General features: G+C 45.4%; 1 protein-coding gene across 13 annotated transcripts in view; it reads right to left on the bottom strand.

The window, feature by feature from the left end:
- chl1b (cell adhesion molecule L1-like b) overlaps nt 1-16,863 on the bottom strand; it is a 1,336,546-nt gene that overhangs the window by 656,640 nt on the left and 663,043 nt on the right. For 12 of the 13 annotated variants that reach the window (XM_072472185.1, XM_072472186.1, XM_072472184.1 and 9 more), the window contains 2 exons: nt 9,793-9,840; nt 1,588-1,699 (listed from right to left, as the gene is read on the bottom strand). In XM_072472185.1, the coding sequence (XP_072328286.1) occupies nt 1,588-1,699; nt 9,793-9,840 (160 nt within the window). The remainder of the gene's footprint in view (nt 1-1,587; nt 1,700-9,792; nt 9,841-16,863) is intronic. The other variant, XM_072472194.1, reaches the window with a different exon arrangement.

The raw sequence follows: 16,863 nt of genomic DNA, 5'->3' as shown, positions 1-16,863 counted from the left end.
AACAACATAATGTCGCTGCCTCCGGCTACTCGGCAATTACCATCCCCACCAGAGTAACATCCCAGTGTACTGTCCCTTAGTTCGAGTCCAACTTTTCTTGCTTGATGAAATTCCACGCCTCGTCCGGTGTATCAAAGTAATGGTGGCAATCTTGATACGTGACCCACAGCATCGCCGGATGCAGCAGCCTGAACTTCACCTCTTTGCTGTGGAGGGCCGCCTTAGCACGGTTGAATCCAGCGCGCCTCTTGGCCAGTTCTGCTCCCAGGTCCTGGTAGATGCGGATTACACTGGGCTCGCACCTGCTGCTCCGCACCTTTTTAGCACATCGCAGGACTCATTCCTTATCTGAGAAGCGGTGGAACCGTATCACCATGGCCCTCGGCGGTTCATTCATTTTGGACTTCCTTGCAAGGACTCAGTGCGCCCCAACCAGTTCCAGAGGCTGAGGGAATGCTTCTAGCCCCATCAGGGAGCCCAATAACGTGGTCACGAATGCGCTCACGTCCAACCCCTCCCCACCCTCAGGTAGGCCCAGAATGCGCAGGTTCTGCCTCCTGGACCTGTTTTCAAGGTCTTCCAGCCTCTCCTGCTACCTCTTGTATAGGGCGTTGTGTGCCTCCACCCTGACGGCCAGGCCCAGTATCTTGTCTTCGTTATCCGAGACCTTTTTCTCATCTCCTTGATCGCCTTCTCCTGCATTTTCTGGGTCCCAACCATTTTCTCCATTGAGGCCTTCATTGGGGCCAGCATTTCCGTTTTCAGGTCAGCAAAGCAGCTTCTAAGGAACTCCTGCTGTTCCCACGACCACTGGGCCCACGCTGCCTGATCCAAGCCGACCGCCATTTTCTGATCCCGCGCCCGTTCCTGCCACTTCTCACTGGCCGTTTATTTGGCTGTCCTGATCCTGGTCCCCTCCATAAACTGCTGTGGGGAGCATTCTAGCACCATTTGCCCGCCGGTTTGTGTCAAAAAGGGGCCGTCAAAGCTCCTTGAAATGGCCCATTATTCCATTAGCGGTGGGAGCTGCCGAAAACGCGACCTAGCCACGCATGGCCGTCACCGGAAGTCGTTTGCGCTAAACTAAATAAATTACAGCCATTCGCCAGTTCATTCCTCAGAGCAATGCCTTGACCAGAGTCAAGCTGCATGATTTAACTTTCTAATTTTGCTTAGCAGTTAACAATCAGTCAACTGGTGCATTTTCCATGGCAATGCCTCTAATAATCTGAATTTACTTGCCAACCAATCAGCACTCTCTTCTCATATAGACTAAACTAATGTTCCTTTGACATCTGGTACTCTTGTGAATTGTCTTGATGAGTGCAAGACGAAAAGCTTCAACAAAAAATGCATTTTTTCAGCAATACTCAAGTTTTCTTTCACCAAGTCAATATATTAGAATTATCTAAAACAGAAACAACTTTAAATGAAATCAGCACAGTGAAAAATCCTGCCAACAACAACATTGTCTGTGCAGTATTTCCATTTTGGACTATTTAATTTGGAGACTAAAATATCTCTGTTTGCTTCATACTGTCAACTTGGATCATTAATTGTTTCAAGTGTTATTTCCTTGGTACTCACAGGCCGTCAGCAATGCATTCCAATTCAAGAGTTTCATCTCGCAGTGCAATAATCTTTGAGCTGCTGCCAGAAGGTGTCAGAAATCTTGGTGGTCGATCCTTTATTGAATTTGCTGCAAAACAAAAGGAATTGAGTTTGACTTTGATTTTAAGTGAATGGATAAATATTGATCTTTCTTGTGGGCATGGCTAAACTTTGACAAGAATCTCAACAAATTAAACTAAAGTCAAAGGAAGTAAAAGAAGGCGGCAAGTCATTTCTGTTAATTTGGTTAGTGCTTGACGAAGAACTTCAGAAGAACAGAAATTAAAATAAATCTATATGACCTGAGGATGTTCAATACAAAATGAATTTGCTCTTCGCCAAATTTGTAACGTATTAGAATATTCTTTTAATATATCGCCCTCAAAAGTAGTTGAAGAATTTTATTTGACTAACTTTGAATTTACAATTAAACAGTGTACATGTCACTCTATAAATGACACTTACCAGATGCATACTAGCAAAAGTCAACCTACAGTATGAACTGTCTTTTCCCACAGTTAAGTGTTTCATTCAACTTACCAAAGACGAAGATCCCTGGTTAACTGTGTTAGGATTGGGGTATCATTATATTATCAGTGCAGTCAGTTGATAACGGGGGACCACTAATCAAGCTACAGGGTAAAGTTAGGCACCAAAATAAGGGCCAGAATTCTCTGGCTGTTGCGATTCACTTTTCCCGCCGGCAGCACCCCCCCCCCCCCCCCCCCCCCATGGGTTTCCAGATGGCATCGGTGTCTTCAATGGGAAATTTCATTGACAAGCGGCGGGAGGAGAGAATCCTGCTGCCAGCGAACAGTGTGTTGAGGAGAAACATGTGGCTCGGGGGACTGGGAAATCCAGCCCAAGTTGGAATCAACTCTGTAACAATTGGACCAGTAGCCAAAGCATGAACACATCTTGAAAAGTAAAAGCAAATTTTGTGGTCTCAGTGATTTGGTGTATAATAGTTCTGAAGTGTAACATGCCTTGAAAAAAACGGGATATAAATTATATCCGTAGACTTATTGTTGTGGTGAATTTCTGGCCACATATAGAAATAACTAAGTAAAAACACCTTCAAAGGAACAAAGCCAGCCATGCACATCCGGCCAAAACAACTTTTAAAAGCAGATCAGAGCCATAAAAAAACATTTTCACAAGCCTCCTTCTTGGCAAATTAGTATTGCATTGTGCAAGTGGCACCCAAGGCGAAGCAACTATATTGAAAATATAACGGAGGACAAAAATCGGAATACATTTTAAAATATCAAGTTTTATGCTTTACGAATTATGATTATATTTATACAGCACAAATGTTTCTTTAACATCCATTGAACTACTGGAACAGGCTGATTTGGATTAACAGCTCAGCTACATCATGGGATCCTACAAAAGGCTGCAGGCCATGGCAGTCACTTGGTTCTGCCATTCAATCAGACTATGGTTAATCTGTTTACCTGCCTTAGCTCCATATCCCTTACTAACCAAAAAATAAGCAATCTCAGCCTTGAAGCTCCAACCCGCAGTCTTTTAGGGTTGACAATTCGTGATTTCTAGATTTGTGTGAAAAAGCGCACCCTGATTTTTCTCCTAAATAACAAACATGTAATTTTAAGATGATGAGTCAAATCCCACAGAGCTCGGTTTGACTAATGCTGATTTCATTTCAGCATATCGCAACAACAAAACAGTTTTCAACCTTTCATAATATTGCACACACTTTTGGAAGAGGTTAAAATTTACTAGTTTCAACAAGCTCAACATCTTTGGAATGATCTCAAACCAGCTAACCCACACTTCACAATATCTCTTTTTTCCCCTAGAAATACCTTGAGAAGTCAATTGAAACCACTCTCAAGTATTGCCTTCCGCCATTTTGTGTTTTTCAAATTCTATTCCATCTCCATTTTAACTAAGTGGAGGTAAATTTGATAGCCCTGAAAATGGGCACATGAATCTGTGGTGTTGGGTGCTCTGAGGTACAGATGAACCAACATGGTTGCAATTGGTACAACGCTGTTTTATTTCAACTTGTTATTTACAGATCTGACGAGACTGTGCATGCTGGTTCTGGCCACATGCTGTGCTGGAAGGGTGATTCTGCTGAGACTGGCATAGTCACAGTCTCTCTTTTACTGTTCTCAATTGCCCACATTCTACTCCCCAGACATAAATGCTTAATCTCTGGAGTTAATGTGGTACAATGGATAATCGGGTCGACCTTATCTGCATCTTCACCATCACTGGAAAGCACAATTGGTTCACTTGAAACTGCTTCGGGTTTTAAGTGCTTTGTCTGGCTACTCGATGTCGGTGTCCTCAGGATTCTTGCTCCAATGTTCTGCTCATTTATCAGTGGAGTGTGCATAGGTTCAATGCGATTAATATTCCCATCAGGGTTTGAAGAGTCATTACTGACTAACTGCTGGTCTCTGAAGCTGGGACTTTGTGGTTTTGTGTTGAAGGGAGACAGGAGATATGATTCAGGTTGTGTTATTTCCATTAAATGAGGATCAATGTCTTGTCCATTTTTTCGATCCGTACTAAAACAATGGCAATTTTCAGTCTGCTCCTTGCAAGTTAGACATACAAGTAATTTCTTTAGCAAATCCTCAGCATCCTTCTGTGACTGTGCAGCATTATTAATATCTCTTCGGCTATGATGACCCTGAAGGTCAGCGCATAATCCTTTTTTCTTCGGGCTTGGAAGAGGCGATTCCTTTGGCTTGTCTTCATTTGGGCTTGAACAGTCATCAGCGCTGTGCCCTTCACTGTAGCATGATAGACCGTCATGGTCGTCCTGCTGTGCACTGGAGCGTGGTAGACTGTCATAGTCTTCTTGCTGTTTATGTGAGCATGGCAGACTTGCATCATCTGCCGCTAGTTGGTCAGAGGAGGTTGCTAGACCCTCATGGTCTTGTTCCTGCAAGGACTGTGCATTGGATTCTTGCGTTGCTTCCCTCGTAGGGTCGGGAACCCTGAGCGGGGTGTGGACCACGCTCTGTGTGGCAGCAGGCCGCTCTCTGTGTGTCTGTACCGCTTTCTGTCTCTTAATTTCAGGCTGCAGCATCATCCTGCACTGATGAGTAGGGACGTCGTATCTGCTGGGTTGAAGATCCTCCGATCCGAAAAGTGAATCCGCACCTGCGTCGGATTCAATGCGGGGGTCGCCAATGTGCAACACGAAAGGTTCGTCCGGGTCGTAGTCGTCTAGGACCATGGAGCTGTCATTGGGCTCGCGAGGTCCAGAAAAAATGTAAAGATCGGTATCGAAGTATTCGAGGTCGGAATCATCGGTTTGTGCGTAGGTAACTGCTTGTTGCAGGGTTCTTCGGAGGTTAAATTCATTTCCTGGTTCAATTTGAGGCATTGTGCTGTCATTCCAGGTGAAGGAAGGTTGTTTTACAGCTTTAAAAGATTTTTTCTTTGATTTGGGACGTTTCCCCTTTAAATTGGATTTGGGACGTTTCCCCTTTAAATTGGTGCGGTCTGGGGCCTCTGATGTCATGACGCGCGTGACGTAGCATGTAGGAAATGATTGCGCATGCGCAGATCGCTGTTCCTTTACCGATGGCCGTTTTCTTGATGCGCATGCACGGTGTCTCGCGCACCAACACCAAGAGAAAATCCCCAAGGATCAGGATGCAATGCAGGAACTAATGATATGTTCGCATATGAGTGGTCTGAGTCAGCAGTGAAACTTTAAATCCACCATTAGTCTCAGACACTGATCAAATCAGCCATTACTCATAATCAAGACTTGGAGCCAACATTCATATGCTCCATCTCTCCTCATTCACTCAGCACTGACATAACTGCATCTCACACATTTTTGATGCAGTGGCCACTGTCGGGGCTGAACCAAAGATAATAGTATCCTCATGCCCAATTGTCCCTCTCGCATGCCACAAATGCCTATGGATGGACACCATCTAGATGTTGAGAGAGTGCAATCCCTTTCAGTTCTGGTGTTGGGCAGAGTTTCCACATAGCCTATGCAAAGTGACATGTGTACACCCTCTACCAAGGCAAAGCCTCCAAGCCTAATGAAGCCATTCACTCAATCTGCATTGCTTCTCTCTGGCAACAGAGAATGAAATGCAATGTGCACTCAATTACCAGACAGCCTCAGTGGACTTTCTCGCACAACAGCAAATTGGGAGATGTTACCAATATCACCAGCAACAAAAGGAGGCAAGCATTAAAAAAATAGCCACGGTGACCTTCGCAGTCAGGTCCAATGTTGTCCTTGCCCTTCTCTGAGGTTGTGGTTACGTCAAGTGGCATGTTTTAATGAGAATGTCCTTACTGAAGGGCAGATATTGTCAATATTGTTGTTCAGTTTTGGAGCACACTATTGTTCTTGTTACTGTTGCTACAATTGTTTTGAAATCTGTATGACAGTCTCTGTTATGTCAAATATCTTATTGAAAGAAATTTGGAGAAATCTTGGCACTTTAGAGAGTCAAAAATGAATGATTCAAGTTCATAATCTGGCTAATTTACACTTGCTAGAAGCAACATACACTTATATGCAGGGGTCCGTTCTCTGAAAGCAAAAGGAATATGTTTAAGCCCTGCACGTTTTTTGAATTAGTGGGGAGCTTGGGGGGCTTTTACTTCCCCATTGATTTCTCCATGGCAACACCTAAGTCAATCAGAATAGACATGCCAATCAATCAGCATCCTTTCCTCCTGAAGTACAAATTGTCATAATCATTTAAAATTTGGCATTCTTGCATTTGTCCTGATGAGTGGAAGACAAAAAGTATCTGTAACATGCCTCTCTTTTCAGCAATAACAAAGGTGTGTTTCTGTAGGTTTTCACTTGTGTTATATTGGCTGCTTGATTAAAATAGATAGAAACAATAACAGCTAAAAGTTAACCTTATTGGACACTGTTCACAATGTAAGTAGTTTACAACAGCAAGCAAAATACTGAGTCAGTACTTCAATACTAATATTTCCCATTCTAAGGCAGTGCTAGCACTTCACAATGGCACAATGACTTTTGACACTCCACAGCAATATCTAGTTGCACTGTGGAATGACTTTTAAAAAATAAATATTTGTGCCATTTCTGATTTTTGCACGAGACGATCATTAATGAGAACATCAATTTACTGGAAGCTAGAGTATTCCTGTAAAGTGACTTTTTCTTTCATTTGAATATTTTAGAGGCTGTCATTTAGAGAGGTGGTGAATGTGAACAGCGGGTGTGCTGAGCATCATTATGCTTGCATGCATGTTGGCATGATTGCTTAACTGAATAGTTGCGAGACTATGCTAATTTAAAAATGTTTTACCTACTACAAAATCAATTCTGAAGGTCTAGAATAATGCATTTGAAAAAAAAACAGAAACACCATTACGTTATTAAGATTACCACAGAGAACAGATGTCTCTTTTTCATACAATGTGTTGATATCAAAGGAAAATTGCAATGTTACACAATGGGCTGAATTTTACACAGGATCTTGGTCCTTGCCATCCCTGACTGTAAAGTCCGTCAGCAGTCCACCCCCCTGAATCCCAGCTGTCCCGTAGTGTTATTATGTTAGAAGGAACCTGAATTTATTTAAAGTGGTGCTTCTGCCCCCATCTGGGAAAAAGTCCCATACTGGAGTACTGCCGGCAGCTCTATAGTTCCAGCAGCACCAGAATAGAGTAATGGCAACGGCTGGGGCGGTATGGGCAATGTGCTTTGCAAGTCCAGGGATTTTGAATGGGCCTGCCTTGCATTGAGGTGGCTGGGGAGGAGAAGGAGTGAGGGGCTGAGTTATAGGGTCCCAACTTTCCTGCCTGACAACAGCCTATGCAGTGAAAGCTGCCAGCTGCCTCCCTTGTCTCTGCCTTCCCCTGCCGCATGTAATAGAGGAATGGAAATAGAACAATGCCTTTAAGAGGCCACTGATTTTCTACTTAAAGGCCTCAATAGACCCAAGAGTAGGCATTCTGCCTGATGTTTTCCTGGTGCACTGTAATATAGGAGACAGAAAAGTGGTGGGCAGGCCAACTGTTTTGTTTAGTGAACCTCCCTACACCCCACTGCTGTCAAATATGTTGGCAGCAAGCTGTAATTGGAAAGCTGAAGAAACTCGTCATGATCTATAAAAATACTCAGATCCACGCAAGAAAGACGCTAGTTTATGGATGAAGAATTCATACGTGTAATAATGATAACATAAATGTAACCTAGTTTCCTTTCCAACTTTTCCCTTGACAAATGCAAGGATGATTACTAAGCTAAGGCCTATACATGTTCATAAGAAAGCAACTTGCATACACACTCAGAGATTGCAATGTTATTTCTTTCTAATTCTTTTTAAAGCATTCCCTAGGCTATGCAGAATCTTTAACACAAAATGTGTTATCTCCTGCAAAAAGATGTTAAACTCCAGGAATATGGGGCGTAATTCTCCGGAAATGGCGCTATGTCCGCCGACTGGCGCCCAAAACGGCGCAAATCAGACGGGCATCGCGCCGCCCCAAAGGTACGGAATGCTCCGCATCTTTGGGGGCCGAGCCCCAACATTGAGGGGCTAGGTCGGCGCCGGATGGATTTCCGCCCCGCCAGCTGGCGGAAAAGGCCTTTGGTGCCCCGCCAGCTGGCGCGGAAATGACATCCCCCGGCGGCGCATGCGCGGGAGCGTCAGCGGCAGCTGAAAGTTTCCCGCGCATGCGCAGTGGAGGGAGTCTCTTCCGCCTCCGCCATGGTGGAGACCGTGGCGGAGGCGGAAGGGAAAGAGTGCCCCCACGGCACAGACCCGCCCGCGGATCGGTGGGCCCCAAACGCGGGCCAGGCCACCGTAGGGGCACCCCCCGGGGGCAGATCGCCCCACGCCCCCCCCCCCAGGACCCCGGAGCCCGCCCACGCCGCCTTGTCCCGCCAGTAAGGTAGGTGCTTTAATTTACGCCGGCGGGACAGGCATTTTAGCGGCGGGACTTCGGCCCATCCGGGCCGGTGAATCGAGCGGGGGGGGCCGCCAACCGGCGCGGCGCAATTCCCGCCCCCGCCGAATCTCCGGTGCCGGAGACTTCGGCAACCGGCGGGGACGGGGTTCACGGCAGCCCCCGGCGATTCTCCGACCCGGCGGGGGGTCGGAGAATGACGCCCAAGGTAACGACCAAATTTAGTGATAATACAAAAATGGTGTATTTTATCTGGAGAACATCCGACCAATCAATGACAATGAGTATTATTAATAATCTGCTCAAAGCAGTCAAATGATAAGAGTGTAAGACAGACAAGTTATTAATCTGGTCATTCTCGATTATCATTATTATTATTCTTAACTAAATTCTCCAGTATAACAATTCTACATCAAGTGATGAATAATTAGGAATACATTCTAAAATGCAATATTGTCCTAGGTTAGTTTGGACAAGCAGATGAACAAAGTCGACAAACAGATTGCAAGTATCTTAATTATTTTTGTTCAAAAAAGCTACTGCAAACATACTTGCGGATGCTATTCTATTATTCTCTCAGAATAAGGTGAGTTAATTGGAAACTGTTTATTTGTGTTCAAGATTAAACGATGGAGAATGTGGGAATCGGAGAGGCACAATGGTGGGAATTTTAACAGTGTCTTGTGAATGTTGCTGGGACTCCCAGTTCATGTACCAATGTGGCACAGAAGAAGTTAATGTGCTGTATCAAAGGGCAGGGTTTTTTTTAAACCAAAAACCTAGATCCTGTTTGTACATTTTCTAAAGAGATTGATAATAGCAAAAAGACCAAAGAAGAAATAAAAGGGTGGACAATTCATAACCATCAAGTCATATTTTTGCGAAGTGGGTCAATAAAAACTGAAAAGTTGGGCATGCACTGAATGTAGATCAGTGGCGGTATCAAAAACGTCCTGGAATTGCACCATTGCTAATTGTATATTTTACAGATTTATAATTCGACAGGCATTACTTGTACTGTAACTGTGTTTTAAGAATGCCTGATTTTAAACTTTAAATTTATCAGCTTAAATCAAAGTTTCAAAGCCAAGTGGATGTCCTGATATTATTCCTGATGTTGTGTTCCAAATTCTCAGTGACCGACATAGTCATAACATTTAATGCCTTGTGTACAAAGCGTAAAGAATAAGCAGCTGTTAGTATGCTGTTAGTATGCAGTTATTCTGATTAGTGCTTAAGTGGCCTCACTCAAGATTTAATCGAACTCACCAGCAGAAAAAGCACTGTCAGGTGACTCTGTGTCATTGGGAAGAACAACTGGAACAAACAAAACAATATGAACAAGAAATAAAAACAAAAGATAACAGAAAAAAAATAATAATTTTAAGACAAAAAAAATCTTAGTGGGGAATAAGATGTGCCTTGATTAACATAAAAATGAATTGGTACGCACAGCATGCATGACTAAAGACATGTAAAGTTTATCACAAGCTCACTGTGAGGACAGACTTTGTAAAATATATTTTAATTATCAACATTGCAAATTTGCCTAAGATTTAGGCGAGTGAATGTTTGCATTAATGGCAATCCTTGGCATATTGCTCAGTCTTTCGCTACTGCAACTGCAGAATTATGTGACTGTCACAGCCGAGACTAACATTACATTAAAATTTAGATTTATGCTTCAAGGAGATCACAGAATACTGATCAGAATTGAGAATGGGGGCTAATTTTTGATCTCTGCAGTAACCTTGAGTAAGAGGCCATCTGTAATTGTCCACAGTCATTCCAGCTTGGATAACTAAAACTGGATAGAACAAGGACCAATTCATGCAGTTTGTGGCCAGTGTCAGATCATGTAATATAGTACTGACATAAATTATATCAGGAAGACTATTTCATATTTGCACTATCTGAAAATTTGATTATTTAAACCTGTTGCAAAATACTCTTTTACATCCAGAAGATAACCTTATACCAGCTGAAAAAACATGAGAGGAACTTGTACATGCCAACTTACAGCTGGACTCAAATTAATTGAACATTTTCATCCTTTACAACAGAACAATGAGGAAACATCACCTGAGAAATTATTTTTCTCTCCAAGTGATTTTGAAACATGGAAGAATCAGCAGAAGGCGAGAATGAGTCAAAACCGAAGTACTTAACAGAGTGGACAAAGGGTTGAAATTCACCTAGATTACAATGGTAATTACACTGAACAACCCTATTAATTATTTGGAGGAATATGATTAGGTTCGATGTGGTGTGCAAACTTAATGTTGCACAACATATAAGAAAACCAAAGGAAGAGGTACTGAAAGTGAAGAGTTTTCCCGGGTGTAGGCCATGTAAATGCCAACCCTTGGCTCTACAGCATTTGAAGAATGATATCAGGGTGCCAACATGAAAGTCAGGACAGAGGCGGACTTACAATAAAACACACTATGCATAGCCACAAAGCCCCGATCAATGGGGTGGGTCCCCATGTTGGTCAGTGTATATGGCCAGTTCTTGGACACCAGTCAGAGCTTGATAGCTCTGCATTTGCTGATAGGTTCGAATGCAGAGTGAAATCAAACTCTGATGGCCAATTCCCCTTAGAGTGGGAAAACACAGATCCAAAGTCATTGAGGTGATTAGGAGCCAGAGTGGAGCAATCAAGGTGAAGTCTCCTGTGTTTTGCGAAAAAAGCAACAGATTTCTCGATCTCGGCCCAGGGCTGAGCAAGGCAGGGCATAGCGAGGCCATCAAGCGAGGTGAGGTGCCAGTTGGCAAGGGAAGCGGGGTGATCAGTGCCCAGCACAGAGGAGAGTTAGACAAGTGAGGCCATAGCCAGGCAGCCTGAACCAGCAGAGACGAGGTCATCAAGAGGGACGACTCGACCTCCAGGCAAGGGCTGAGGAGGGCTGGGCAGGCAGAGGCATAGAAAGCCAGCCAGCAGAGAGGCAAAGTTATCGAGCGGCGTGAGGTGAGAGGCTTCGGTCGTTGAGGGGAGCAATGGGGTAACCTGATTCCTAGGCCAAGGCTTGGCAGGTGAGGCCATAGTGAGGCAGCCTGAGCCCTCAGTGAGGCGAGGCAATTAAGTGGAGTAGGAGCGACTCCACCCCAGGCAGGGTTGAGGAGGACTGGAGACGTGAGGCCATAGCCAAGCAACTTCAGCCAGCAGCAAGGAGAGGTCATCAAGGGAAACAGGGACGACTTGGCCCCAGGGCATGGATGAGGAGGGCTGGTCGGGTGAGGCAATAGCCAAGCTGTCTGTACCAGTAACAAGGCAAGATCATCGAGGGAAGCAGGGGCGACTCGACCCCCGGGCGAGGGCGAGGAGGGGCATGGGTCGTTGGGGAGGGGAGGAAAGAAATGAAGGTGAGCATGGAGCCTCACAAAGTGTAAGTTTGCCTTTGAGCAGAGAAGTTTGAAAAGTACGAAATTGCTCTTTTTACTGTTTTGTGGAACAGTTTGCTTCAAAGAATTATTGCCATCAGCAAATCACTGCAAAATGTTGATACAAATTTATTGAATGCTGCACAATTGTTAGCCCGAGTTAGAAGTTTTATCATGGAAGTTCAAAATGACTAAAACTCAGTGGAAGCAGAGGCACTAACATGAACAAAGAACAAGTCTCTCTGAAGATGACAAGCATACAAGTTACATTAAGTTATTTTTCAGTGAAACTAGACGCAAAGAAATCACTTTAAAAGGAAAGATAAGCTCATTGTTAAGACTGTCACTGTTATTTGTGACAGAATCATGATGCCATTGAAGTAAAAATAAATACATTGACGTAGAAGTAAAGTTCTGAAGAAAAATTATTTTGCCTGCTTTTTGACAGAAGTTTGGGTAAGAATGCTAAAAGCCACACGAGTAAGAAATTAAGTGAATTCTGTCTAAATTTGCATGCTAACAGTGATGAAGCAACAAAATCTTCTCTTGTCTAAATATTGGGCGAAATTCTCCCCCAACGGCGGGATGCCCGCCGACTGGCGCCAAAGCCGGCGCAAATCAGACGGGCATCGAGCCGGCAAAAAGGTGCGGAAGTCTCCGCATCTTTGGTGGCCTAGCCCCAACATTGAGGGGCTAGGCCGACGCCGGAGGGATTTCCGCCCCGCCAGCTGGCGGAAATGGCGTTTGTTGCCCTGCCAGCTGGTGCGGAAATGCGGCGCATGCGCGGGAGCGTCAGCGGCTGCTGTCAGTTTCCCCGCGCATGCGCGGGAGCGTCAGCGGCCGCTGAAAGTTTCCCGCGCATGCGCAGTGGGGAGAGTCTCTTCCGCCTCTGCCATGGTGGAGGCCGTAGCGGAGGCGGAAGGGAAAGAGTGCCCCCACGGCACAGGCCCGCCCGCGGATCGGTGGGCCCCGATCGCGGGCCAGGCCACCGTGGGGGTCAGATCGCCCCGCGCCCCCCCCCAGGACCCCGGAGCCCGCCCACGCCGCCTGGTCCCGCCGGTAAATACCAGGTTTGATTTACGTCGGCGGGACAGGCAATTCCTGGGCGGGACTTCGGCCCATCCAGGCCGGAGAATCCAGCGAGGGGTCCCGCCAACCGGCGCGGCTGGATTCCCGCCCCCACCCAATCTCCGGGAGCGGAGACTTCGGCGGGGGCGGGGGCGGGATTCACGGCGGCCAACGGCCATTCTCCGACCCGGCGGGGGGTCGGAGAATGACGCCCATTGTTTTTCAAAATGGACCATTACTGGTCTGATATAATGGCGACAGGTGGTCACATGCTGAAAGTCCTAACCACCATCATTCTCAAGACAGACCTTCAGAAAGTCTCTTCCAGGACGAAGAATGGAATTCTGCAATCAGAGCCACTGATATTGGCCTTGGGATCACTGGACACTCCACTCAAGTGAATCTATGGCAACAACTTATTTGGTTTGGGGAGCAATAAACGGAAATGTTTCGAAATGTGGGAGTGAGCAAAACTGCTGTGAAGCTACCCTGCCTCCCACTGACAACGTGTCCATTCTCCCATTGGATCTCCATCTGATGGTGCCAACCTATCTGGGGTTGTTCTCCCCATGCCTCCTAAGAGAACACCATTGAGGAGAGGTCCGAGGAGGCCAGCATAATAGTCGCAGCACAGCAATCATCCCCACCCTACACCAGCGCATAGATTGGTCAGAGGTCAAAATTAATTGGTCAAAATTAGTTGTCAGGCTTCTGGGGCACATTCTGGTGAGCACCAGACAGTTGCTGATGCATATCAGGTGGAGGCAGAAACATTCAGCCAAGACAGCAGACGGAGGTCTGCTGGATCCCAGGACTCAGCTGGGTCCCAGTCAGATGCTGAGCTTCTGGATCAGGTTTAGCCGGAGCTAATGCAGTCGATAGGATGCAGCCGAGAGATTCAGAGGAGGATGTCAACAACACTCCACAAGGTCCACAGCCGATTGGAGGTGTCCCAAAGGCTGAGGGCACAAGAAATAGAGCCGGGAATGCGTGGCACCAAGGCCAACACTGCTAGGATGCCGATTGCAGTGGAGAGCCTGGAGCATGACATCAGCACCATGAGTGGTGGTATCTAAGATGTTGTCCAGTCAGTGACGGCCATGGCTGAGCGCATAGGCTGCAGGTCCCAGTTGCTAGGGCACGTGTCCCTGATGCAGGTGGATTTTTCCTCGGCACTGCGGAGCATGCCCCAGTTTCAGGTGAGCATTGCCGAGGCTCTGTGGTGTATGTCTCAGTCGCTGGGGGACATGTCCCAGTCTCAGGTGGACCTTCCGGGATGCTGCAGAGGCATTTCAGATCATGTCCCAGTCGCAGGTGGACATTGGCGAGGAGCTGCAGAGCAGGGCCATGTCTAAGATTGTGTGTGCGGTGAGGGTGGAGCCATGCACACTCATGGCGGTCTTTGGAATATCAGGATAACCAAAACTCTTTATGGGGAGAGGGATCGGCGGCATAGCCTTTGATCCTGATCGCCCACCAGAGACTTCTGCTTGGCTGGAGAATATCAGTGCCACCCAAGGCCGCAGACTGGCTGTCCGACTTAGTAGAATTCCTTAAATTGGAAAAAATAAAATTCACCATTCGAGGATCGGAGGAAGGCTTCCGCAACACATGGAAGCAATTCACCAGCTTGTTCAAAGACCTGTTTGTGACCAGCAACCAATAAGAGAGGGGGTAGGGCATGGCATGGGGCGGGGGAGGAGAGGAATGGGAGGGCGGACTGAAACAGACAATGACAGAACAGGAGAGGGGAGGTGGGGAGGGAAGGGGGGATAGGAGAAGGGGAGGGGGGGTGAACATCAACCAGAATACAGAGTAAGCAGGGCAGAGGACCAGAGTGGGCCAATGGCAAGGTGGTACATGTGCAACCACAGCAACAATACCAAGGCATATTGGGGTGGCACCAAACATGCCCCTGGTATGTTTTAGTACCAGGAGCAACACGTAGATAATTAACACAATACAGTTGTGGTAACCGATCACTGGGGGCCCAAAGTTAAGTTGGGGTCCCATATCTGTATCTGTAAATATGTTACTTTTGTATGCGCACCTGTTTATTTTTCTATCAAATTCCCATTTTGTAGGTTCCTCTTGATTTCTATGTGATGTCCCTTGTAATGTTGTTTTAACTAAATGCAAAACCAATAAAAATATTTCAGAAAAATAAATTTGGGAGCAGGGTTGAGGTAAAATGTGAAAACTCAACAGTGGTGAGTCCAAATAACTTCCCAAATTACCAGAAGCATTGCATGATCATTATCAGAAGAAATATTGGGCTGGGGTTTGCTGTAAAAGAAGCAGCTGCTTCCGAACCTGCCCAGTATTTCCAGCATGTTCTGCTTTTATTTAAAATTTCCAGCGTCTGCCGTATTTTACTGAGGCTGGATTCTGCTGTGTGCAATGAATGAACTACAACAGCCATTCATTCAACTTGCATTTGCACTCTTGAGTTCCTGTGGGTTTTGCAGGGCAAGTTACTGTGAGCAGAACATCCCAATGACATGGCACCTTATCCAGGACATCTGGGGAATGTGTGAACACAGAGCATGCAATTATGTATCTCCTTAAAACGTCAAATTGAAAACAATTATTAAAGCTGAACCAGGAAAATTAAATTAGAATAGTTAATCAAATGTAAAATCAGGTAGGGAAAACGCAAGAAAGTTTGAATAAGAGAATAAAATAAAAGAGATTGAAAAATGAAAAACTTATTTTTTTAAATCTCCAATATAATTTAAAGTTGAAGGAGTGAGATTCTGAACTTCGAAAATGTTAAAATTTAGTGTTGGAAAGGCTGTCTGGCAGCAATTAAGACTTATTTCAGGATTTTAGGCAGAAATGCTGGACAGAAATTTTAACCCATATCTACAATGTCAGTACAGGAAATTCACAATTGAATTGGCGCTAGATGGGGTGAATGGGGGGGGGGGGCACGGTGGCACAGTAGTTAGCACTGCTGCCTCACAGCGCCAGGTTCAATTCTGACTTGGGTGTCTGTGCGGAGTTTGCACATTCTCCCCATGTCTGTGTGGGTTTTCTTTGGGTGCTACGGCTTCCTCCCACAGTCCAAAGATAAACATGTTAGGTTGATTGGCCATGCTAAATTGCTCCTTAGTGTCCAAAGGTTAGATAGGTAGAGTTGCGGGGATGGGGCAGGGAAGTGGGCCTGGTTAGGGTGCTCTTTCAGAGGGTCGATGCGGACCTTATGGGCTGAATGACCTCCTTCTGTATTGTAGGAATTCTATGATTTTATATTGTTTTTTATGCAACTTCCGGAGAAGTAACACTTGAAACTTCTGCATTTTCATGTTTAAGTACGCATGTGCAAATCAGGTAAGTGCTGCTGGTCTATGAGCTTGAAACCTCATTGCAACACACGTGCATTGTACAGAAAGTAACACAAAGGCCTATCTCTACACTGATATTCCCAGACTCATTGGTTAGTGAGCGATATAGCAAGCCTCATATGGTGATCAGTGAAATGCAAAGAATTATGCAGATTATCTACATTGTGCTAATTGCTAAAAGAACCAGCAGCGAAAATAACGAGCTTCAAATAAACATGGCAGTACTATCTTGGGAAAATGGACCAATCAATTTCTGAGCAGTGAGATAATTTGATTTTGTGCCATGACAGAATACATTTCCGACAAAAATGATCACATTATTGGCATGAAAACATGTAAACCTCGAAAAACAAGACACCTTATAAAGCTGAAATGCTGGTTGCTTTCCTGGTCAAAGTTTTTGCTTAAAGCAAGGTGCAATCCTCTAAACATATTTGGGGCATTGGATCACCCGAGATCTCCATATTTTCCCCTTCATTTCAAGAGGATTCCAATTGCATCTCTGTGCAAGTGCTGGAGCTATAGCACTGTATTTCCTGCA

Source organism: Scyliorhinus torazame, chromosome 13 (assembly GCF_047496885.1).
Source record: "Scyliorhinus torazame isolate Kashiwa2021f chromosome 13, sScyTor2.1, whole genome shotgun sequence".
NCBI classification, from domain to species: domain Eukaryota; kingdom Metazoa; phylum Chordata; class Chondrichthyes; order Carcharhiniformes; family Scyliorhinidae; genus Scyliorhinus; species Scyliorhinus torazame.
The sequence above is the reverse complement of the archived record's forward strand: the minus strand, read 5'-3'. Positions and strand labels throughout refer to the sequence as shown.